Genomic DNA, 25004 nt, shown 5'->3' with positions numbered 1-25004 from the left:
AATTAACTTGTATTGATTTTCATTTATATATACTTATATCCATACTTTATAAATGGTTCTCTTTTCATAGATAACAGCTATTTTGCAGTCACGTTTGGCTAGAACATCATTTGACAAAAACAGGTGAGTGTTCAATGATCTTGCTTACTTGTTATAAAAGCAGCAGGCATCTTCATCTGTTTGCCTCGCTCAGCATGTCCAGACTGATGTTGTCACCTGCCTCACCCCACACCTGTGTATCTGGGGGAATGGCCCCACCTCAGTGCAGGAGCCGTGTCAGGGGCTTCCTCCACTCTCTCCATCCCGGCACCTGTCGGTCAGAAAGGCCAGTAGATGAGGCTCTCTAACATCCTTCCTGTCTGTCAGCTTGTCTTTTCCCACTGTTATTGCCTCAGTCCAGGCCACCATCACCTCCCACTCCGAACACTGTGACAGCTTCTAGCTTGTCTACCTGACACCAGTCTTCCCTTCTCCAACCCCCTTCCCAGCACTGTACCTGTTGTACTTTTAAAATACGTTCTTCTGCCCTAGCCGGTTTTGCTCAGTGGATAGAGCGTCAGCCCATGGACTGAAGGGTCTCAGGTTTGATTCCGGTCAAGGGCATGTGCCTCGGTTGCAGACCACTTGGGGCAGCAACCAATCGATAATGCACCTCTCTTACATCATTGTTTCTGTCCCTCTCCCTCCCCGCCACTCTCTCTAAACATCAATGGGAAAATGTCCTCGGGTGACAATTAACGAAAAATAATAAGTTAAATAAATAAATAATATGTTCTTTCTAATGAATGTACTTAATTGTATCACTTGTTTGTTTAAACTCTTCAAGACTGCCCATTGCCTTCAGGGTGAAAATCTTAATCTTAGTTGGCGCACAGTCCACTTAGGTTCTAGTCCTTGTTCAGGACTCCCAGTCACTGCTTGCTCTTGGATTCCACGCTCCAGCTCTGCATTGCATGAGTGTGCCACATGGTTCCTCACCTCTGGGACTTAGTGCGTGTTCCCTCCGCTAAGAGTACTCAACTCTTTTGCACCTGGCTAACTTTTTCTGATTCTTCTGATTTCAGCTTAGCTGTCAGTGTGTCCAGAAAGTCTGTCTTGGCCCTTCAAATTGTGCTAGGTACCTCCCGGAGGTATCCTGTGGGGACCAAGAGACTACATTTTTATTGGTCTAATGTGACTTTTTAAAAAATTATTATTGATTTTCTTAGCTTTTCTAAGTATACAGTGTATTTTCTGAAAACAGTTACACTTTAATACTAACCTGTTCTCTGTTTGACTGTCTAAATAATTTACAATGGAGTAGTAGGGAAATCATCTTTGATTAGTTTTACTGTAGTAAATCCACAAAAGAATGTACAGTTAACATTTGGACAATGTGGGAGTTAGGGGTGATAACCCCACATAGTCAAAACTTAACTACTCATAGCTACTATTGACCCGAAGCCTTACTGATCACATCAAGTCGATTAATGCATATTTTGTACATTCTATGTATTGTATACTACACAATAAAGTAAGCTAGAGAAAAGAAAGTGTTATGAAGACAATCATAAGGAAGAGAAAATACATTTACAGTATTTACTGGAAAAAAAAAACATTAGATAAGTGGATTTTTGTAGTTCAAACTGTGTTGATCATGGGTCAGCTGGACCTTGGAACTGACATTCAAGTTACTGTAATTGTGTCTTCATAGTCTTATGAAGTGTGGTGTGAAATAAATGCTACCTATGCAAAAATGGCCTATATGGCCATGAAAGTAGGCCTTAAATACAGAAAGAGAGAAAACGTTAATTTAAGAGTAGTTTCTATGTCAGTTTATTTTGAGCTAATGGGTTATTTGGCTTCATTCACTTGTCTATCCTTCCTTCTCAGTACATAACCTCATCTGTTTTAAAAGTTGAATTTTCATTTTACCATTTAAAAGAATGTCAGTTTTATTTGTGACCGATTTTGTGATGCTCACCAAACCCTCCAGCAAAAGTCGTACTGATTTATATTACCATTTATTTTGTAGAAAGTCGGTGTTCAAACAAATCTTATGCAAAGTCACACTGTAACTCTCTTAGGTAAAGTTAAACCTAGAAAGTAGATCGATTTCTGATTCCTTTTTTTTTCTTTTTTGCTTTTGCTCAAATTGTCAGGTTCCAAAGTGTTTCTGAAAAGCTGCACATGGAATGCAAAGCAGAAATGGTGACCCCTCTGGTGACAAACCCCGGACACGTGTGCATCACTGACACCACCCTGTATTTTCAGCCTCTCAATGGGTACCCGGTACGTGACGACTGCAGGGCAGATGGAAAGCTCCGTTAGCACTGGGCTCTTCACCTTAGCTCTTTCCTGTGAACTTGACTTCACCATCACAGTGTGCTCACATTTTGGTGAGGATCAAAATGACCTCCCCGACCCCTCCGTCGACTGTGTGTTAAACAGGCTCCCTGTGTCATCCTGAGGAATCTGAGTGTGAGCTCTTCTGATCGGTCTGCATTTTGGGGTCACTTGCTCTCAGTGTTGTGAAAAGAAACCCTGCCCCTCCCAACTTTAATAAAGGCTCATGAGAGTGTTATACCTTTCTACTCGAGATTACGAAGAAATGAATGTTTTCTATATATCTGCTTACATATATGCTTGTGTTGGTACTTCTTGTTTTTCCTTTATTGCCAACCAAGTCAGGAAAGCTGAATCTTTCCCAAAAAGGCAGTTGGAAGTGGTCCTTGCCCAGCCGGAGTAGGTGCACGCAGCAATGCTGCAGGGGGCAGCTGCAGGGCGCCTCTGTGGCAGTGGAGCTAGTCTTCCCTTTCACAGTGGCGTTAGACTTCCTAGGCCGGTAAGTGAAAACAACTCGGAGCTCCACACTACAGCTTATAGAGACGGGTTGCTTTATCTAGACCTAGCCCCTTTTGGGAGTGGCTCACTGAAGGAACAGAAATCCTAATGTGCCCTCATGGTGCCATTGGACCATTTAGCAGGGAAGTTTAAAGAACAGGAGTGATTCCTGCCACAGGCTATGCCCTGGAAATGCTCCAGGCTGGTCAGTCATTACTATATGGCACTAAAACCTCTAATACTTTTCTAAGTGAGAGATAATGCTGTAATAATTCTGTCCACCAGGTGGTGGGGCACGCTTGCCAAACCCTCTGGTGGAAGCCGTACACATTGCTGATGGGCATTCTCTAGCCATGCAATAAAATTGGCTTACCCACTACTGTTACTATAGCTCAGGGTCAAAAACTTTTGGAAAAAATATGAGTATGTGCCATAGCTTCAGGATTGATAGTATGAGCATTGATCCCTTCCACTCAGAAATAGGAAAATGAATTTGTCACCTTGTAGCCAATCTCATTGCCTTTTCTAACCTCATTCATCTCTTACTAGCATTTTAAGGTTTTAAAGAAGCAAGAAAATTACCCTCCTTATGAAAGAAAAAGTTTAGAAGCCCTGCTTTATACTAAAATTGTTTGTGAGCCTTAATAAACTGTAGTTTTTAAGGAGACAAAAGACAAGATTCTAAAATAAGATGAGTGAGTACTAAGGAAACCATTGCTCTATAAAAGAATAGCAAAATTCCCGAGAGGTTATCTTAAACCAATCTTTTTTTAAAAAAAAACAACGTTTTTTATTGATTTTTAGAGAGAGAGAGGAAGGGAGAGGGATAGAGAGAAATATTGATGAGAGAAAAACATCAGTTGGCTGCCTCCTGCATACCCCCTCCTGGGGATTGAGCCCACAACCCAGACATGTGCTCTGACTGGGAATCGAATTAGTGACCTCTTGGTTCATGGGTGGATGCTCAACCACTGAGCCACACTGGCCAGGCTCTACCAATCCTTTAGTATTCCATAGCACTCAACAGCCTTGCGATAACCTGAAAGATGAACGCATTACCATATTTTTGGTGCCAAATGGAGGTAGGGAGACTTGTCCAAGGTCACAAAGCAAAAAAAAAAAGGGCAGGCTGGAATGTTAAACCAGATACGCCTTGTTTAAGATCTCCCTTTCCAGTTGTTCGCCTTGTAACACATCAGGAAGGCAAGATTTGGTCATTTTGATTCCGCTTTCTGATACTAAAGATCAGCTGCTTCTAATTGTGTCAGAAGGTTGACCTTTGAGATAGTCTCTTCACTTTTCCAGAAACCTGTGGTCCAGATCACACTCCATGACGTCTGCCGCATTTACAAAAGGAGGCACGGCCTCATGCCTTTGGTGAGTTCAAGTGGAATGTCAGATCCAGGAGAATGATTGTCCTCGTTTCGGTTTAACCAGTGATTGTTAATGTATAAACACCTGTGGCCTGTCTGCGACCTGTAAGTATGTTGTGTTGTAAGCAAGTGGACTCTGTGTCCTGCTGCTCTTCCTTTTGGATGAGCTAGAAATTTACAAAGGAATAACTCCTTTCTCCGCACAAGAAGGCTGCTGTGGGAATGTTTTTGGCTCCAAGAGCAAGAGGGATCGGGTGTGCTGCCTTGAGTTCCTCATTTAGCGATCCTGGGGTTATGCAGGGGTAATCTGTGCAGAGCAATCCAGTGTGACTCGCACCATCTGCTCACAGCAGCTAGGTCTCAGAGTAAAATTCAGAAGCTAGTACAAAATGAACTCTTCAGTGGATCTGTAGTGTCTTCGGTTAGCGTAGAGTAATTCAGCCTTCAGCTTGGAAGTGAGAGAAATGAACAAAATAACCGATTAAATCATATGGGCAGTTCTTCCTACCATTCCCCTAGATAAGCATATGTCCATACTTACGTTAGTCTTACATGCTGACCTTGGAAACCAATCCCCACAATAAGGTGTGATTCCATGGTGTTTTAATTTGACATCAGTATAAATTCATTTGTTCTCCTTTGAAGATTAACCAGTCACCTGGTAGGTAGCATTACTAAAGCACTGTTGAATTTTAAGCACCTCATTTTTGTTTCATATTTGTGAAATTTGCTTTTTTCCACCTATTTAACTTAAAAGGACACTCTTCATTTCTAGTGCTAATAGAGAATTATGGACGCATACTATCCTTTGTGTATAAAGACACAGTCAGAAAAAGAGAAGAAATTGACCTAAAGTGTCCTCTGTGTACTGGGCAATTTATGTACAATATTTTGTTATGACAGTCCCTGTGAGGTAGATGATATCCTATTTTATAAAGAAATTGAGATTCTGAGAGTTAATTTCCTCTGTTCCTTAACCAGTAAATGGTAAAAGCCTGTATTTGAACCAAGAACAAGTCTGCTTTTGTCATTTCTTTGTCTATTCTTGTCCTATCTCAGGCTTATCCATACAACATTCACAGAGCTGAGTTTTCTTAAGAATAACTGCAAGTTGCCCTGCCCGTTGTGGCTCAGTTGGGTGGGCATCATCCTGCCTGTTCTGTTCCCAGTCAGGGCACATGCCTGGTTGCTGACTCAGTCCCCAGTAGGGCACGGGCAGGAGGCAGTCTCTCATCAATGTTTCTCTCTTCCTTTCCCTCTTCTTTCTTCTCTCTCTCTAAAATCAATAAAAACATATTAAAAAAATAACTGCAAGTTATTAGTTGAATAGTTATTCAATTATCAGTTTGTTAGATTGGCATAATTTAATTATAATAGAAAGCTAAACATTTATATTTGAAGATGTGTGAAGACATGGATCAGCCAATTTTGAATTTCAAAATACTAAATTCACAGAAGGTTTTATCAATAAAAATAACACTAAAAGGGATTTTACAAAATTTGAAGATACAAGGTACAAGTCTTGTTCTGAGGAAATATATATATTTCAAATTTAAAGCTGAATCAAATTTAAAGCTGGAGAATATGAATACAAGAGCTACAAGTGAAAAATGTAGATGTTTAATCGGAAGGCTTTTGTGATTGTATAGCTTATATTGCAATTGCAAGGTTAATGAAATGCTATTTGCTTTATTCTTTTCTTTCTGAATGTATAGGGATTGGAAGTGTTTTGCACAGAAGATGACCTGTGTTCTGACATCTACCTAAAGTTCTACGACCCTCAAGATAGAGATGAACTCTATTTTTATGTTGCCACGTATCTAGGTCTGGTGTTCACCCTTCATTGTTATGTTCATACGAAGGTAGTTCAACTCCTAAGTAACCAGGATAGGAAATAAGAGAAGGAAAAAGACAAATGCTGGATCTAGAATCGCCTCTCTGTGGTTCTACCCATTGCCTCTCCATAGTAACTACAGTTGGCAAGATGGCATTTTAAAAAACCAAAGGAAACATAACTGAATTTTGGTAATAGTTCATTGTGCGTTTAAGAACTTGATAAATATATTTAAATTTTTTTTTGGATTTTAACAACACACAAATTGAATGGATTATAAAGACTCCCCTTAGTTATTTCTGTGTCCAGTCATGTCTTATATTAGTTTATGAAAGCCACGATTCAGTTCCTTAATGTGAGAGGCAGAGAGCTCTCCAGTCATATGTTTGTGTTCATTAATTGTGGTCTTAATCCCGAAGCTAGAAAACGATACAAAAGAAACACATGAACCTCGAGGCTCAGTGTAGTACCCGTGGGACTGAATTTGCTATTTCCTCAGTCTTCCATGGAAAGTGTGAATTTTCCCACCCTTGTTAGAAAAACACCTGTATTTTTCTTTTCACGCATAAATATATTAATTTCTATGGCTGACTGTAATTCTTGTTTGCAAAGTTGCTAGATGACTAGAATAGAATGATTTCTAAAAATAGGTACTGGGATTTTATTAATACCATCTTAATTATGTTTGCTCTTCTGGTGTACAGTGAAGCCATTTCTGAGATCTAGAGCGAAAACAAACTGTACCCTACTTTTATTTTTTCTTAAAATGCATTTTTCAAAAATGCATTGAAAAGACTGCACTTAAAGTATCTAGTGTTTACATGCTAAGTAAAACTTAGCCAACATCTGCCAAGTTCAGTGGTGACCTTGCGGGCCTGTCCTCCTCAGAGCACCACGTCGCGGAGCGCACGGCCGAGAGCTACACGCTGCAGTGGCAGCGCGGGCACCTCTCCAACTACCAGTACCTGCTGCACCTCAACAACCTGGCCGACCGCAGCTGCAACGACCTGTCCCAGTACCCGGTGTTCCCGTGGATAATCAGCGATTACTGCAGCTCAGAACTGGGTAAGTGCCTCAAAGCTACTTCTCAAAGGAGAGAAAAATATTCTGTTGTAGACTTATGATGTGATCTTTGAATAGATTAGAACCCATTTTAACTTTATTACTAAAGATTGCTAGTTGTCATTTCAGTGTTAATATAAATTATATGTGTTTTTTGTTTTCTCCACTGTCTCTTAATTTTCTTAATCCAAAAAAATAGTACTCACATATTCTTTTTTTTTTTCTAATAAATCTTTATTGTTCAGATTATTACAATTGTTTCTCCTTTTTCCCCCCATAGCTCCCCTCCACCCGGTTCCCACCCCACCCTTTGCCCTTACCTCCCCCCACACTGTCCTCATCCATAGGTGTACGATTTTTGTCCAGTCTCTTCCTGCACCCCCCCCTACCCTTTCCCCCTGAGAATTATCAGTCCACTCCCTTTCTATGCCCCTGATTCTATTATATTCACCAGTTTATTTTGTTCCTCAGATTTTTAATTCACTTGATTTTTAGGTTCACTTGTTGATAGATATGTTTTTGTTGTTCATAATTTTTATCTTTACTTTTTTCTTCTTCCTCTTCTTAAAGAATACCTTTCAGCATTTCATATAATACTGGTTTGGTGGTGATGAACTTCTTTAGCTTTTTCTTATCTGTGAAGCTCTTTATCTAACCTTCCATTCTGAATGATAACTTTGCTGGGTAGAGTAATCTTGGTTGTAGGTTCTTGCTTTTCATCACTTTGAATATTTCTTGCCACTCCCGTCTGGCCTGCATAGTTTCTGTTGAGAAATCAGCTGACAATCGAATGGGTGCTTCCTTGTAGGTAATTAACTGTTTTTCTCTTGCTGCTTTTAATATTCTCTCTTTGTCTTTTGCCCTTGGCATTTCAGTTATGATGTGGTCCTCTTTGGATTCCTTTTGTTTGGGGTTCTGTGTGCTTCCTGGACTTGTAAGTCTCTTTCTTTCACCAGGTAGAGGAAGTTTTCAGTCATTATTTCTTCCAATAGGTTTTCAGTATCTTGCTCTCTGTCTTCTTCTGGCACCCCCATAATTCTGATGTTGGTACGCTTGAAGTTGTCCCAGAGGCTTCTTACACTATCTTCAACTTTTTGGATTCTTTTTTCTTTTTGCTTTTCCGGTTGAGTGTTTTTTGCTTCTTTGTTTTTCAAATCTTTGACTTGATTCTTGCGTTCCTCTAGTCTGCTGTTGGGTCTCTGTATAATATTTTTTATTTCAGTCAGTGTATGTTTAATTTCTAGTTGGTCCTTTTTCATATCCTCGAGGGTCTCGCTAAATTTATTGGCCTTTTCTAGGATATTCTTGAAAAGCCTTATAACTGTGGTTTTGAATTCTATATCCAGTCGTTTGTTTTCCTCCATTTCTTTCGTTTGTGATCTGTTTCTTTGTCTCTGCATTTTCGTTGCTTCCCTAAGTAGGGTAGCTTTGTGTGCTAGGTTTCCTATATGGCCCAGTGGGTCAGCCTCCCAGTTACCTGAGGTGGACAATCTTGGTGCACCCCTTTGTGGACTGTGTGTACAGCCTTGTTGTAGTTAAGTCTTGATTGTTGTTGGTATCACTGGGAGGAATAGACCTTCAGGCCAGTTGGCTGTGAGGATCAGCTGTGTCTACGCTGGGAGAAGTTCGGTGCTGGAGACAGCCTTATAGGATTAGACTTGCAAAATCGCAAAAGCCTCTGTGCTCAGCTTGGATGGGGCAGAGTCTCAGGGCAGAGCAGACAGTCTTGGCTTCCTGTCAGCCCTGCCCTTGCACGCGTGCCTCCAGACCTCTGCCTTCCGCGACTCCCCTGAGTTTCCGCCTGACAGTCCAGATTCCCCCTGTAACAGTGTGGGTCCCCAGGGGCTCGCCTGGAACTGGGGTTCAGTGCAGTTGGAACTAGGGTTCAGTGCAGTCAGGAGCTTCCGACTCCCTTCCACTAGGGAATGCCTGCGGCAACCTCCACATTCAGCTTTCTCTGCGAGCCCACGTGTGCACACCATGCCTCCAGACCCGCAGCGGCTTTTCAGGTTCTCCGAGTCTCTGAGTCTCCGTGTGCTCTTCTCTCTACCTGACAGTCCAGACTCCTCCTGAATGAGCCTGGGTCCCCGGGGTTTCGCCCGGAACTGGGTTTCAGTGCAGTCAGAACTGGGGTTCAGTGCAGTCGGGGGCTTCCTTCCCCCTCCCGCCAGAGAAAGTCAGCCAGGCACTCAGTCGCCCTTCCTCTCTGCACGCGTCTCCATACTTCAGCCCCCCTTTGCCACTCCTCTGAGTCTTTGTGTGCTTTTCTCTTTCCTTCTAGTTGTAGAATTTCCACTCAGCCAGCCTTCCTGGATGATGTCCGTTCTGTCTTTTAGTTGTAGTTTTGAAATTGTTGTGCGAGGCAGCAGTTTAGGTGCTTACCTATGCTGCCATCTTGGTTTCTCCACTCACATATTCTTAAAGGACATGCCCAGAAAATATGCATATAATTTTTAAAAATTCTTTATTTAAAGTATTACATATAATATTACACAGGTCTCCTTTTTCCCCGATTGACCTCTCCCCGGCCACCCCCACCCCATATGCATATAATTTTAAGCCATATAATCATTACTATCTATAAATACCAGTTTTGAAATACTGTAGTTTTTCACTTTGAAAATTGTCTCAGATTATCCTATTTTAAAATTTACATTAAGATGTGATTAACAAACTAATAACTACTCATTATAGGACATTTAGAATGTACTTAAATATTTTTAAAAGAAATAAAAATCATCAATTATTACATTACTGAGAGGTAACCATTTTAATTTTGTGGTATATGTACAGCTCTAAAATTATTTTAACAAAAATAGTGATTATATTGTGATTTTATTTTTTAATATTTAAAAATTATATATTGTGAACAATAAATTCCTTTGGACAGTTCACTTATTGAACTCTGTACTTGAAAGAGATAACAGATTTTCTAGGAATATGATAATTTATTTCTCTGATAATACTCAGGTCCCCAGTTCTCAAATTATGCTATTATTACAGTGTAGTATATTTGCTGTAATTCAAACTTAAAAAGTAAATCTTAGTAGAAGAATAATGGGCTTTTAAACTTTGTTTTTGTTGTTGTTTTACTTGGAATATAGCCTTTTTCAGTAGGCCTTTTTAAAATCCATATTTATGATGTTTTCAAATTGGAAATCACTTCTGAATGGATGTTGCTAAATTAAAACTCAAAAGTTCTCACCTTTACAGCTATATAAGTAACTACCAGAAATACAATTCTAAAGGTCTGTCTCAGTTTTTTAAAACTATTTATTTTGTGGAAATAAATGTGTACATGTGATTCAGTTCATGACGGTAATGTTATTAAGTATAGGTTTGCTTGCTTTATTTATTCTAATCAATTAATTTTTAAAAATTTATTTACTTATGTAGATTTGTCAAACCCAGGAACCTTCCGGGATCTTGGGAAACCAGTAGGAGCCCTAAATAAGGAGCGACTGGAGAGACTACTGGTACGTGGACTTAAGGATTCTTGGTCTAAAAGGAACTTCCTGAACCATGGCCTATGTTTTTATAGTAACTGAAACTCATTTCATCAAGATTTAGTGGAAACATGTCCAGAGTGATCATGTGTTGTTGTTTTTTTTATTCTTACTTCCCCAGTGAATTTAGCTGCTCACTATTTGCAGTTTTTTTTGCCTACAATTCAGGAAGTGGAGGATGACCTGATTACCAATGTACTAACTTACTTTCATGAAGGGTTCTCTCTAGTAAATAGCACAAGAGACGCATAAAATTCCTTCCACCTTCCAGTCCATCCAGTCCCAACATTGTTACCACTACTCCAAGAAAACCAAAATACTTGTCACAGGAATGCTGTGTTTATTCAGATTTCCCATCCTCTTTTTATCTTTCTTTTTCCTATTTAAGAAAGAAATTAAGGAGTATAATGTACTCATGCCGTGATTTCTTTTAGGCTTTTACTACATGAGTCACTTGTTTTTTTCATAGCCAACACTTAGTAGTCTTTTTTTCTCACATATTATAGGCACGCTACCAGGAGATGCCAGAGCCAAAGTTCATGTATGGCAGTCACTACTCTTCCCCGGGTTACGTGCTGTTTTATCTTGTCAGGATTGGTAAGGTTGTTTATCATTACCCTAAGTCAATGTTACTTCACGTGGATTCTTCAGTGAATCTATATCTCATTAACTCCGATTTCCCCTCTCCAGCACCAGAGTATATGCTGTGCCTACAGAATGGAAGATTTGATAATGCAGATAGAATGTTCAACAGGTTTGACATAAATGCCTCACCCACCATTTTTTAAACTTCCTAATTATATATGCACAATATGTTTGTTTTAAAAAAACTATATAGGGCCAAAAATGTAAAGATATGCAAAAAATCACTAATTGTTATATCTATTCCTTTTAGGCTTTTTCTAGTCGTGTGTGTGTGTGTGTGTGTGTGTGTGTGTGTGTGTAAATGTGAGAACATATTTTAAATAGTTTTTGTCCCACTTTTTGTATCCAATTAGATCTTGAAGTTTTCCCCATGTTATTAGATGTTTTTGAAAATAGTCTCACTTTTTAAATTATTAGATCACATCTTAATGTATGCCAGAATATATTTTAACTATTTCTCTATTTTTGGACATTCAGAGTGTTTGCAACATTATTTCATTATTCTAAATAATTTTTTAAAATATATTTTTATTGATTTCAGAGAGGAAGGGAGAGGTAGAGAGAGATAGAAACATCAATGATGAGACAATCATTGATCAACTGCTTCCTGTACACCCCACACTGGGGTTCAAGCCCACAACCTGGGCATGTGCCCTGACTGGGAATCGAATCGTGACCTCTAGTTCATAGGTCAATAATTTTGCTATGAGTTGAATATAATTCCATGTGGGTCTGTAAATAACTTTTTTTAAATTATAAAAGTAATACTTCTTTACCAAAAAAAAAAAAAAACCCATCAGAAAATATAAAGAGGAAAATAAAGTTCAGTTAGCATCTGTCCACACTGAATTTTCATTAATCTTTGGTCTGTGTCTTTCCAATCGCTGTTTAAGCTCTACACATGTTTGTTTATAATTCCTTTTTGAGATGAGCTGTTAAAATAGTTGTGCTAATTTTCTAGTGTTTAAGCACCTGCCTCCATTGGTCCTTCAATGAGGCAGTATGAGGCTCCTGGCATGGACTTGGAGACATTCCATCTGGGCCTTGTTCTGACTCCACGCCCACTCCCACATCTCCCATGTGAGCCTAGCGAATTTTTCTCTTCTGTGAAAGGGGGATTGAGTTAATGAGAGAATGAGTTAATAGAGGTAAAGTGTAGAACAACACGTAGGTGTAGAGAAAGTTCTGTGGTTGCTGTTTCTATAGCCTTGAGTTAAAATCAGTTTTGTTTTTTTTTTATTTAGTATTGCAGAAACTTGGAAAAACTGTTTGGATGGTGCCACAGATTTTAAAGAGGTAAGCGGTTTAAAACGTTAATGATTCACGGGGCTGGTGTTTTCTAACTGCTTTAAAAAATGTTTGTTGCTGTTCTTTTTTTTTTTTTTTTTTAACCTGGAACCTTCAGTTGATTCCAGAATTCTATGGTGATGATGTCAGCTTCTTAGTCAATAGTCTGAAGTTGGATTTGGGAAAGAGACAAGGAGGGCAGATGGTGGATGATGTGGAACTTCCGCCTTGGGCACAGAGTGAGTACCTCAGCACTGTGGCATTGTAGAAATTCCTTCCCTGACAGTGCACTTTCAGTGTGATTAATTATTTATTTGCCTAGAATTTAAGAAGAATAACAGTATAATTCTCTACCTAAATGAGGCAAGATCAGTCTGATTCCAAATAAAAAATATTCTATGAATCTAGGCTATAAAAATATTGACATATTTGAGAGACCTTGTAAATATTTTTCTCTCTCCTCCGCATCCAGCGCGGCTAGAGAGCGATCCGGTTCCTGAGTAGGGGCTGCTGGGGATTGAGAAAATGAGAGAGACAGACACAGAGATAGAAGGAAAAAGCTGGGGCTGGGTGGGACCACTGTCCTCTGACAGGGACAGGGACAAGGACCCCAAGCCAATATAGCGTGTTTATTTTATACAGCAAAAAACAGGAAGTTTTACTAAAAGTCAAGACAAAGAAGATTATGTGCATTCTTGGGTGGGCCCGAATTGTATTCATTCCTGGTGCGTGGCTGGATTTAAAGAACAAAACCCACCCCTGGCACTTGGGCTGAAGGTCAAGCTGACAACACTCTTGCCTCTGGCAAAGCCTGTTTCCAGGACGTGGCTTTGCCAACACCACTGGATTCAGCTGACAATAATTAAAGAAATGCCCCTGTGCCTTCCCAGGCGCTCTCTACAAGACCTAAATGTTGGGAAAATGATTTCTCGCCACAAAATTTATATTTGATGTGATGGGGGCAAAACGTCATTAAGAAATACGTGCCTCCTGCCTATCCAAGAAGCTTTATGTACCTGTGGGTAGAGGACAGAAATGAGAGAAAATAAAGTGGACGCTGCCGTGTTTTGATGGAGTCTGATCTAACAGGTCCTGAGGACTTTCTCCAGAAGAGCAAAGAGGCACTGGAAAGCAATTATGTGTCCGAGCACCTTCATGAGTGGATTGACCTAGTGTTTGGCTACAAGCAAAAAGGAAGCGAGGCTGTTGGGGCCCATAATGGTATGTAATAGTCATTGGAAGTTCATTTAGTGTTTGATGAAAATGAAACAAACAAACAATAAAATGAGGGTGAAGTCAGGCTTATTCCTTCAGCAGAAACTTCTATCAGCGAACAGTGCCTGCTGGCTCAGGACCCTGGTTTAGATACTAAGTAACGAGGAGCAAGTCCTTTGGCCTGAAGAACATCTATTTCAGCATGATCCCAAGAGGTCTTGCTCAGGTCTTCTCATTTTAGCAAGTACTCGCTATCCCATTCAAAAATTTCAGTTAAAACTCAATCAGAACATGATGGAACAGCAACCTCAGTTGCTATGAAGGGCCCCAGAGTTTCCTTTGAATTGAGCTGAAAGAAACCGGCAATAATATACCTCCTAATCGGTCTTGGTTCTCACCTGCCTCCAGGTTTCTCAGCATTGATAGCAAGGAAGTGGAGCTGGAAATTCCGGCCTGATTTCTCACAGCCAGAGCAGAGGGCAGAGTGACCTGCTTCCTCTGACCTGCCAGTGAGATTTCTGCTCAGCAAAGGATAATTCAAGTTGATATTGACTGAAAGTTGGATCTTATTAGTCTTTTTTGCAGAGTCGGAATCAGTTACTTGGAATAAAAGTTTAAAGTTATTGGGTTTTAAAATTTTGAACAGAGTGTCTAACTCGACAGTACATCTCTCATTGGTGTTTTCCTTCTCTCCTTCCAGTATTTCATCCCCTGACCTATGAAGGAGGTGTGGACTTGAACAGGTACTTACGTCTAGAAGGAACTTCTACTTGAACAAAATACCTCTTTAACTAAATGATTGATGCACTTATTGGATAATGTTAAGATATGGAAAATTTACAATGAATTGTATCTTGCTTTTACTATCATGTGAGTTACTGAGCCTCAGAAAAAAAATTTTTTTAAATCTGTGCTAAGGTTTAGACGATCCTGACACACGGTGAGTGTTTGAAACTCTCCTGTTGATCTGTACTGTCTGAAATGTGTGCTTGCAGGAAACTGGAACCTAGGGGCTCACGGCATTATTTGTGTTCTGTCCTAAAGCATCGAGGATCCTGACGAGAAAGTAGCCATGCTGACCCAGATCTTGGAATTTGGGCAGACACCAAGACAGCTCTTTCTGACGCCACATCCTCAAAGGATCACCGAAAAGTTCAAAAGCTTGCCCCAAACCTCCTGTGATAACGTTTCCATAGCAGATTCTCCAGGTAAATTTTGCAGAGAATAAATGTGAGCACCTTTCGTTTTTCTTTAAGTCATTTCTGACGATTCTGAAGAAGAAACACGAACGTTGTGCTGCTTAGAGATAATATTTTTACCATCTTATTACGGTTCTCCTGAAAAAACAAAAAACCCAACCACCTGTTTTTGTTGGTGTTTTGCTTCTGAAAATCGAAACCTGGCAGGATTTTTATTGCGATTGTTATGGTTCCGTTTCTTCTCTGTGCTTTTCCAAGCTGGTGTCTGATTCTGAGCTGTTCCCTTTCTATTGATACATCCTGGCCACGGCTGCATTAACAGTCACCCTCCGCCCTACTCTTTCCCCAAAATTACTTCCTCCATCTCTAATTCTCCTCTCCATCCCCAGCTTATGGACCTTGAATTCAAGGTGCTCTGCTTTCTTTCTTTGATTGTATTCGTCAAGCATTTGACAAACATTTGCTAAGTATCTATTCTGTGCCAGGCACATGCTAGGTGCTGAGATGAACTTGACACTCTCCTCACATCTAGTATTTGGAAAAGATGGAATGTTCTCACACTTTCACCCAGTTACCCTTGTTTTAGTGTTTTATGTTTCACTTAAAACAGCCTCCAACTTACTGGCTCTCAGGATTTTTACACTATATGGAACTTTGGGAGCAAAATCACTTCTTATTATCTCCACTTCTGCTCTCTGTTCCAGGCACATTCAGACTTTGTAGGCACACACTGCTGAGCATGCTCTCAACCGTGGAGGAATAGCTCACTAGAGTCACATGACCCAGGGCTGGTTGGGAGTATGTCTCTAAGCGATAACCCTATAGAGTTAAGTCATAAAGATCATAGGATTATCTTGTGACGCCTCTTAAACCTGTGCTCTGCTTACTCACCAGGCTCACACCACTGTCTTGTGATTATTTTAAAGGGTAATTGTTCCAGCCATACTAAAAATAGAAGTGAAGGATTACTTAGTCCTGTCCAGGAGCACTTGGAGTAATAGCTTGCATCTCTGCTTTTTCCCCCTCAAAATCAAAACGACTGCAGCATTCTTAGTGAACCTTCAGATGTTTGCAAATATTATTGGCAAGGAAATGGTTATTCGGTCTTGTATTTCCTGAAGTTCTTAAAGTAGGGGCAAACATTGATAAAAGTAACAAAAATACTCTAGTATTTAAATATACTGTTTAATCTTCCTCCAAATGGTTATTTCTACTATATACTTTATTATTTTTCCTTAACTAACATGGAGCTATATAACACATTTCAAAGCTATTACATTTTGGTGGGCTATTTTGTTTTCTTGGTTGCTTTATTTTAATAGAAGACACTGTGACTCGGATATGTGTTATCTGTGATGCTTGTTAGTGATGGAGTTGACTCACTTGGCAATAATCTAATGTGCTCTCTCCAGGGGAAGAGTCTTTTGAGGACCTGACTGAAGAAAGCAAAAAACTGGCCTGGAATAACATAGCAAAACTGCAGTTGCACGAGCAATATAAACTCCACAAAGAGTAAGAATGTCTGTGTTGTCCTCCCAGAAGCTGACGTCCTCGCCTGGGGTGAAATTGTTTTAAACCAGGTCAATGTGGCTCAGTGGTTGAGCGTTGACCTATGAACCAGGAGGTCACAGTTCAATTTCTGGCCAGGGCACATGCCTGGGTTGTAGGCTCGATCCCCAGTAGGAGGTGTGCAGAAGGCAGCTTTATCGATGATTCTCTCTCATCATTGATGTTTCTATCTCTCTCTCCCTCTCTGAAATCAATAAAAATATATGTATTTTTTAAAAATTGTTTTAAGCTGAATCAAGGGGGAAGTTCTCTTTCAATATTGATTGTTTTTTTATCTCCTCCAAGTGTTTATACTGATCAGCCATCTGATGTCTATGTGGCAAGGGAACTTTTGGAACAAAATGGATTTGTGTCGGCCTCCCATGTTCTCATTTCTATAGTCGGTCCACCTAGAATTTTAAAAAATAATACCTGTACTTCCAAGACATTGGGCTTCCTGCTGGATCTGGAGAGGTTACAGGTGTTCCCTGTTTTCTGCTATTAAGGATATTTTTATACTTTGGTAGAAAGACTTGAGAAGCATTGAAGTCACCTGATCCATCCGTTACAGATGAAAAAAACACAGACCCAGACCAGGCTCAATGTCCTGTTCCTCCACCGTAGACATCCTGTCTGACATTTTGAAATCACATGGGTGAAACATGCCAGTGTACTTTTGATTAGTGGTTTAAAATCGGAGTGCAGCCTCCTGAAAAGAATATATAGTTCCTTATTCATTGTAACAATGGCCTTTTCTCAACCTCTCTAAATGGCACTAATCCAAGGCAGTGAAGACACGAGTAAACCTGTAACAGGATGTGCTAGACCGGTTCTGTCTGGACAGTGGTCTCATCATTGCGCAGATGCTGGTAAATTCAATTCAGTGATCAAGCAGGGGAACTGATTATAAATACGAGTTTCAGTCCTTGGGTGATGGTCAAATAAAAGGGAATTGAAGCAGTTTTCCAGCTGTCAGAAATGTGTTAAACTTTGAATGTGGCAGCTCAGGAAGCTAAGAGTGGGAATGTTTTCTAGCCACAAGTCCTGCCAGAACAAAATTGGAAGTTGCCTAGTGATGCTTTGGTAATGGCAGGTATCAGGTGGGACAGATACAGCAGGCAAGCTGTGAAGAAAAAAATCAGAAACTTGGTAAAATTAAGCCAAGGGCTTGAAGGAGACCAGTGTCCTAGTGCACAATTGAGGTCATTCATAAAACTTTGTTTTCAAACAGGGCGGTTACTGGAATAGCAGTCTCTTGCAATGGCTCATCTGTCTTTACGACGTCACAAGGTATGTTTTCCCACCTGAAAAATGGTAGTGTCTAAGCTTCGTAACTCTCAGGTCAAGAACTGTACTTGAATGTGCTGCCCCCACTTAAACTCAGAGCAATTAATTTGTGGCATATTACATAAAACGTCATTGTGGTTTGCTAAAAACCGTCATGAGGAATGAGGTTTCCCAAACGTTAAGGGGAAGGGCAGAGAGAGCTCACTCCCCATCTGCTTGCTGGGGAGGAGCCTCCGGAAGAGGAAGGCAGCGTCCTTGTCATCTGTAAGAGGCAGGAAGTCCTTACCTGTCTCTTTTCATTATTAGATTCCACCTTGAAAATGTTTTCTACAGAATCCAAAATGCTACAAAGAAGTATATCATTTTCAGATATGGTGAGTTCATTTTCACTTCCAATCATGATAGAAATCCATGTAGCACTTTGTTTTATACACACTCATATAGTGACATTTTGTTTCTCCCAAAACAATTGTTGATTCCTGGCGATATTGAGAGAATGCCTAAGATTACTTCTAAATTTAAATTTTTTTCAAGTTGCCTCTTTCTCATAATAATATGATTTCATTTGTAGCCTAAACAACTTGAACTGCTACCCAGAATTCTTCTTAATCATTCCTTTTTTTGGAACTGTCAGATGAATGTGTATGTGCTACTTAAATAACTTAATGCGTTTCTGAGTTGGTGGGATACCTAATACTAGAACCCCAGTGATTCTGAAGGAGCACATTTTACTGTTAATGTAAGTCACCTGAAAGATTTGAAATTCCCTGAAGAATTTTGCAAGTTTTCCTTTCCCACATAAATCTGTAATCGTGAGAGGGTGTTCGCATTCTTGATAATCCCGAGGTCACCCCCCGCTGTGATTTCCCCCACCGCTTAGGGGTCCCTCCAGTGCTCCAGAGCCTTGCAGAGAGAGCCCTGAGCGTTAGGCAGGTCCTCACATGCTTGACATAGGATTTCCCTGCCATTGGGAGGAAACATTGCGCCTGGAATTAGCCAGTTGAAAAAAACTTTGTCTATTTCAAGAGGCTAACATAAACAGAATCTGAGCATTAATTTTGGGGGAATCTTGTCTGGTGGTTTTGCCATGTTGGGGACTTACTAATTATTGTAATTATTAATGTCGAATCATTTATATTTCAGGCATTATCATCTTGTTTACTTTTACCAGGAGATGCCACTGTCATAAGTTCCTCATGGGATAATAATGTGTATGTATCTGTGCATGCTTCTTTGTCATTCCACTCACATGTAACTGCCTCTGGGACGCCAAGCAGCAAAGGACAGTCTCCCACTGGCAGGACACTGTTGTTTTCAAAAAGGAACACACATTGGATGAGGGTAAAACTGTTGGATTTGAACATAATTATTTGAGTCTAATAATTTCTCTAATTGGACTCTTTCTGTGTTTTAAAGTGAGGTGAAATCAGACCTGGAAATTTCTAGTTTTAAATTAAAATTTTCAGTATTTTTATGTGATGAGAACGAGTAATCTGTAATTCTAGTGGGCCTTAGTAAGTATAAAACAACATGTTTCTTGAGTATGTGTTTAAGAGTCTTAAAATTAAGTTGAATGCTATTTTAATAGTTCTCATTATCTTTTATGTTAGCTATTTTTATTCTATAGCATTTGGAAGAAGCCAGGGCACATTAATGGGACATGATGATGCTGTTAGCAAGATCTGCTGGCATGACAACAGGCTGTATTCTGCATCGTGGGATTCTACTGTGAAGGTTTATATTTACTTTCTAACTTACTATGTTTGGATAATAAAAACATAAACCATTCAACTGTTAACATGTTCAATTCAGTGTTTTTCACAAACCATGTGATACATAAGGATATTGAATATTACTTTTTTTTTTTTTAACATGTATACTTCTCAATAGGAACTTTTCATGATTTTTTTACTGTGTGTTCCACTGGGTGTTGGGAGAAATGCAACGCCTTTTATCTAACACAAGTGGGACTAGCAATTGATGAGTTAATCAGAAAATGTCAAGTGAAAGTGGGGAATCATTAAGAGATAATGCATTTTATTAAACTTAAAACATACAAATGCACATTTATTCACTATCCTGCTGAGGTAGGACCATATATGAATACCATACCAGTACTCATCTTTGGTTTCCAATCTGCATTTGTATAAAAAGAAAGCAAAAACCTAAAACCATTAGAATTCCTTCTAATTATTTTATTATTTTCCTCTCATTCTCGTAGATAAGTTTTTTGCTTACACCTACTGTAATTTTTTAGTGACTTGCCTTGAGTCTTCTCAAGACATTAATAGATACTACACTTATGCACTCGTATTTCCTTAGTTCACACAAAGCTTAAGTTACATATTTCCGACAGCAAGTGCAACTGATGGAAACAGACACTGGTTCAGCGCCTCTTGGTAAGCACAGAATGACGGAATAAGGGCGCTGTGGGAGAGGAAACGGAAGCATTGGGCAGCTTCCGTAGTTGGGGCAAGTATGTTCAATGGACATTGATTAGTCAAGAGAGTTCTTCAAAGTATTAGACATGCTCTTATTATATTACATGTTTGCTAATATCTTCTGCACTCTGTTCCATCCTAGGTGTGGTCTAGTGTTCCTGCAGAAATGACAGGCACCAAGAGACACCATTTTGACCTGCTGGCCGAGCTGGAACATGATGTCAGTGTGAGTACGGAGTACCAGCAACAAGAGTGCATGAAAGCTCAGCTGCTAAGTCCAGGAACTTGGGGGGCAGATTCTTGATTTTACTTACGTGTTTATGATCTTTTGCTTCGTGTTATTTTGCTTACTGATCATAGACTCCCAATTCTTTTGAGTTGACTCTTTGGGTTTCCAAGTCTTACTTTGTCCTTTTTCCCTCCCGTTTGCTATTTCCCTGAGCACGACATTGAATATCTGGGTATCCTCAGATTATCTGGGCCAACAAGATATGCCCCATCGTCTTTCCTATTTTCTGACACAGAAGGTAGAAGGGACATCTCTCTCTAGGATAATGCACATCCACCGCTGAGGACACTGACCTTATATTTGGCCCAAGTGTGTGCAGTCCGGGGCAGAACCAGGGCTGGCACCTGGTCCCTCTCACGCTGCCGTTTCCACTGGGTCCCACTCCTGCATCCTAGGTTCTAGCTCCCGGTACTGCCTTTTTTCTCTGATGCTGGGAATTGACACCTAGTTTGCATGGTTGACACAGCAACTGAAGTCAAATATTTAGTATGTAACTCAAGATGGGCATTTAGGTATAACATAACCCCTCCCTGTCCCGCTCCCCCAAATTCCTCACATCATCAATCAGCTGTGTTTCAGGGCGTTTGGCGCATCTCTACAACTTACCGTTCATGGAATTAGAATGACAAGTTTAGGCTATTTTAAAACACCATTACATTTCCCCAAATAATATTTCATTTTATTCACTAGCATGCAAGGAGTTTAGTTCTTACGTTATCATTCAGTAGGTGATATTTAAATACCTACTGAACTACACCAGGACACTGTACCATAGAGTTTAATCTGTATCATTATGCCCACATATTTGAAATGGACTAGGGAAACATAGCTTATGAGCCTAATTCTAAGTGGAGTACTTAGATGTTTTCTTCCTCAGGTGGACACCATCAGCTTAAATGCTGCAAGCACACTGTTGGTTTCAGGCACCAAAGAAGGCACGGTGACTATCTGGGACCTCACGACGGCCACCATACTGCACCAGATTCAGTGCCATTCGGGGACTGTGTGCGACACTGCTTTTAGCCCAGGTAGTGTTGTCCTTTTTTACACAGATGATACTGGGGGGATTAGAATTTCTACTTTGAAATAAGTAAGAATGTAAAAAGAAAAACACTTAGCGGATAAAAGTGGTTTTGCCTATAGCTAGAGCTTCTTCATGGCAGAATACAGTATACTTGTGGCATTTGTACCTACTAGAAAAATTGTATTGGATATTATTATTTATTCCTCCACTCACTAGAGAAATTAATTTGTAAGATTTGTAATTGCATCTGCCCAGTGTCTTGGGGACAAAAACAGAAATGCTTGTGTTTCTAAGAGTTTAGTTGAGCCAAACTGATGACACATGCTGGAGAGCAAGATCTCAAATGCTCTAAAACAGAAGCATTTCAAGGAGAGGATAGTGATTGGTTAAGTAAAACAAGGAGCTCAAGGAAAATGAGAATGAACATTAGGCCACCAGACTCAGAAATAAAATCTCAGGATAATCTACGCTCTAAAGCTGTAACCTTTTATCTGTGTCACTGTGTGTTACAGACAGTCGCCATGTCCTCAGCACAGGAGAAGACAGCTATGTGAATGTAATAGACGTGCAGACAGGAATGCTTATCTCCTCCATGACTTCCGACAAGCCCCAGAGGTACATTTTTGGGGTTACTAATGGTGAAGACATTTACACACAAATTTGTGAGCATGTGCCTTTGGGCTTACTTTGGCCAGTGTAATATAGCTCTTCCTTCATGATGAATAATGAAATGATTATTTCTAAACAAGAGGCCCAGTGCACAAAAATTGTGCATGGGAAGGGTCCCTAGCAGTTGCCAGTCGGGGAACTTCCTTTGTTCCGCACCGTCCCCTGGTGGTCAGCGCACGTCATAGCGAGCGACCGAACTCCCAATAGGGCACTTTGCATATTAGGCTTTTATATAGGGAGGTTTTTCTTGCAGGTGCTTTATCTGGGATGGAAATACTGTTTTATCTGGAAGTCAGTCTGGTGAACTGCTTGTTTGGGACCTCCTCGGAGGAAAACTCTGTGAGAGAATACAGGGACATAAAGGTAAGGGGTTTTCAGTTAGCCTGACCTTTCTTCCCAAAATACCGAACTCAAACCTGCTTTCTGGCAGTCCTAGGCCACAGCAATCAGACAGGAAAGAGAAAAAGACACCCATACTGGGAAAGAAGTAAAACTGTTATTTACAGATGACATACTGTATAGAGAGGATCCTAAAGATTCCACCAAAAACTGTTAGAACTCATAAACGAATTCAGTCAAGTATCAGAATACAGTTAATATTCAAACCTGCTTTCCTTTGAGCCCCTGTGCCCTCTGGGCTCTAACGTTCCCCTCCAGCATCCTGGCTGGCCTGTGGTCTGCATCTTTTGGGTCCTTCAGAATTTAGATTTAGGTTGACAGACATTTGACTCCAAAAAGGAAGTTTTTACATTAACTTCCATATGGAGAATTAAAAGCCATAGTAAAAGCTGTAATCCAATTTTTTAAAATACAATTAAAAACCAAAACAATATAAAAAATAACTATGAGAAAAGCTCAGTCAACTTCCCACCTCTGTCTCCTACCTCCCACTTGTCTTCCTTAGACGACTTTTCCAGTTTGAGTCCAGGGTGTGTGTCTCATTATTTAGAGGGTGTGTTTGCATGTGTGCATAATAGTGTCGTATGTTTTTTCACTTAGTATCTTCTGGAGATTCACTATATTTGCTTACATTTGCATGGTTTTCTCCTGACCTTTGGAAGGTTTATGGCTTTGAATTCTTCTAGTGTCAATGGTTAAAAGTATCTGCTACCTTCCCACTGTGAGCAGTAACTTCTCACCTTCCTCTCTTCCCTCTGTCACCCAGTTGTGTAGGGGTAGTGCTTCTTAACTTTATAAAGTGATATATCTATGCCTTTTCCTCCAACTTACTAGCTTTAACATTTTTACCCTTTCCAATAGAAATAGATGTAAAACATAACATTAACACCAATTCTCTACCTTTTCCCTTATCTGCTTCCTGATTTTTGTTAGCAGTATGTAATACCTGCATTCTGTTCTGTACCCATAATTCCCAGTTGTTTTAGCTTTAGCTTTACTTATATAAGTGGTTTCTATTCCTCACAAGTTTCTCGAACTAAGCAGTTATTTTTAATTTCTACAAAGATTTTATCAGATAGAGTACAGCACTTGTTAGTGTATCTTTGGGGACCGCCTGTCAACTCGATCCCTCACCAGTGTCTTTTCCTTGTAGGTGCTGTGACATGCATATGGATGAATGACCAGTGTAGCAGTATCATCACAGGAGGGGAAGACAGAAAAATTATGTTCTGGAAATTGCAGTATTAAGTGCCTTTTCCTCTCCTGAATGTTAAGAACTCTATTTAAATGTATTTTTAAACTATACTTTTAAATGAACTGGTGAAAGTGCAATGATAGTCATTAGAAGTTTTACCACGTAAGAAATTTGTGGCTTTAAACTTTCTAAATCACAGTGATGTCATTGAAAACTATGAGTTGCCATCCTGTAAGGTAAAGGTACAGCACTGTTAGGGAGGAACATTACATTTGTAAGGCAGATGATCATCCCAGTATGATGATGGTCAGAAGACAGGTTTGAGTGGCAGAGATGCTAAACTGGGCTGGGGAACATTCAGAAAGCACTTAACAATTTAGGATTTTCCAAGAAAATGTGCAGTATTCTCTACTACTGAGTCACTATTTTGTCTTCTTGATTTACACAATTGCTGCCCACTGGGTTTTGGGTGTGTTTTCATGGTGTGGTTACTTTCTATAACCTACTGTCCCCAGAGTCTAAGGAGCCGGGGAAGGAATAGCAGTTCTTATAACAGTAAGTTTACTGTGTATAAGAACAGTTTATTAAATGCTCATCTTTTCTACATTAAAAATATTTTTCTGTAATTAAACGTTTTCATTTTATTATTACAAAAACTAGGACTTTTTAAGAACTTCAAGTATCGATCCTCCTAGAAAACCGTACTTAGTGATGTGAATGTTGTTCTTGTACTTGGAACCATCTTCAGATCCAAGTCCAGACAACAAAGTAGATCATCAAACTGGGAAACACTGGTTTGCTAAATTTCAAACAAGGTAAGCTGCAAAGCAGTAACACTTATTTTCTTTTCTAAACCACAGTAATATGGGATTTAAAATTTTTCTATACTCTTAAAAATATTGTTTTATCTTGCAGGTAGTATGGCATAGGGGAAAACTTGAGTCAGACCAGGATGATAGAATTTTCAGTGTCATTAAACATTACTTGGCTCAAGTATCGCTAGGGAGAATCTACAGCCTCACCCAAATTCTGGTGCTCACCTCGAGGGTTGCAGAATTGTCCATCAGCTTCACAGCTGCAAACACCTTTCCTGACACGGCTGTTCCCTTAGCAGAGGGCTTTCGCAGGACCCCTGGACATCAGCTGCTGCAGAGATGACTCCCACCACAGGTCCCAGGTGAATTTCACATGCCTGTTTTCTAGGTCAT

At 39.9% G+C, this 25004-nt stretch overlaps 1 protein-coding gene across 6 annotated transcripts in view; it reads left to right on the top strand.

Moving 5' to 3' along the window:
• The window catches only part of NSMAF (neutral sphingomyelinase activation associated factor), a 45201-nt gene extending 20226 nt beyond the window's left edge, over window positions 1–24975 (top strand). For 3 of the 6 annotated variants that reach the window (XM_080646325.1, XM_080646326.1, XM_080646327.1), the window contains 23 exons: window positions 71–123; window positions 2142–2271; window positions 4129–4200; window positions 5912–6020; window positions 6919–7095; window positions 10489–10568; window positions 11105–11195; window positions 11289–11352; window positions 12488–12539; window positions 12649–12769; window positions 13620–13751; window positions 14446–14488; window positions 14790–14953; window positions 16357–16456; window positions 17724–17782; window positions 18086–18153; window positions 18923–18990; window positions 19390–19513; window positions 20363–20446; window positions 21387–21537; window positions 22046–22148; window positions 22456–22565; window positions 23755–24975. In XM_080646325.1, coding sequence (XP_080502451.1) covers window positions 71–123; window positions 2142–2271; window positions 4129–4200; window positions 5912–6020; window positions 6919–7095; window positions 10489–10568; window positions 11105–11195; window positions 11289–11352; window positions 12488–12539; window positions 12649–12769; window positions 13620–13751; window positions 14446–14488; window positions 14790–14953; window positions 16357–16456; window positions 17724–17782; window positions 18086–18153; window positions 18923–18990; window positions 19390–19513; window positions 20363–20446; window positions 21387–21537; window positions 22046–22148; window positions 22456–22565; window positions 23755–23849 — 2250 coding nt within the window. In that variant the 3' untranslated portion in view covers window positions 23850–24975. Of the gene's footprint in view, window positions 1–70; window positions 124–2141; window positions 2272–4128; window positions 4201–5911; window positions 6021–6918; window positions 7096–10488; window positions 10569–11104; window positions 11196–11288; window positions 11353–12272; window positions 12324–12487; window positions 12540–12648; window positions 12770–13619; window positions 13752–14445; window positions 14489–14789; window positions 14954–16356; window positions 16457–17723; window positions 17783–18085; window positions 18154–18922; window positions 18991–19389; window positions 19514–20362; window positions 20447–21386; window positions 21538–22045; window positions 22149–22455; window positions 22566–23754 lie in introns of those variants that run through there. The other 3 variants (XR_013959301.1, XM_080646328.1, XM_080646329.1) reach the window with 3 other exon arrangements.
• The last annotated feature ends 29 nt before the right edge of the window (window positions 24976–25004 follow it).

The sequence above is a fragment of the Plecotus auritus genome (genome assembly GCF_963455305.1).
Source record: "Plecotus auritus genome assembly, chromosome: 11".
In the NCBI taxonomy this organism is placed as follows: Eukaryota; Metazoa; Chordata; class Mammalia; order Chiroptera; family Vespertilionidae; genus Plecotus; species Plecotus auritus.
Note: the sequence above shows the minus strand (reverse complement) of the source record. Positions and strands in the feature narration are given on the sequence as shown.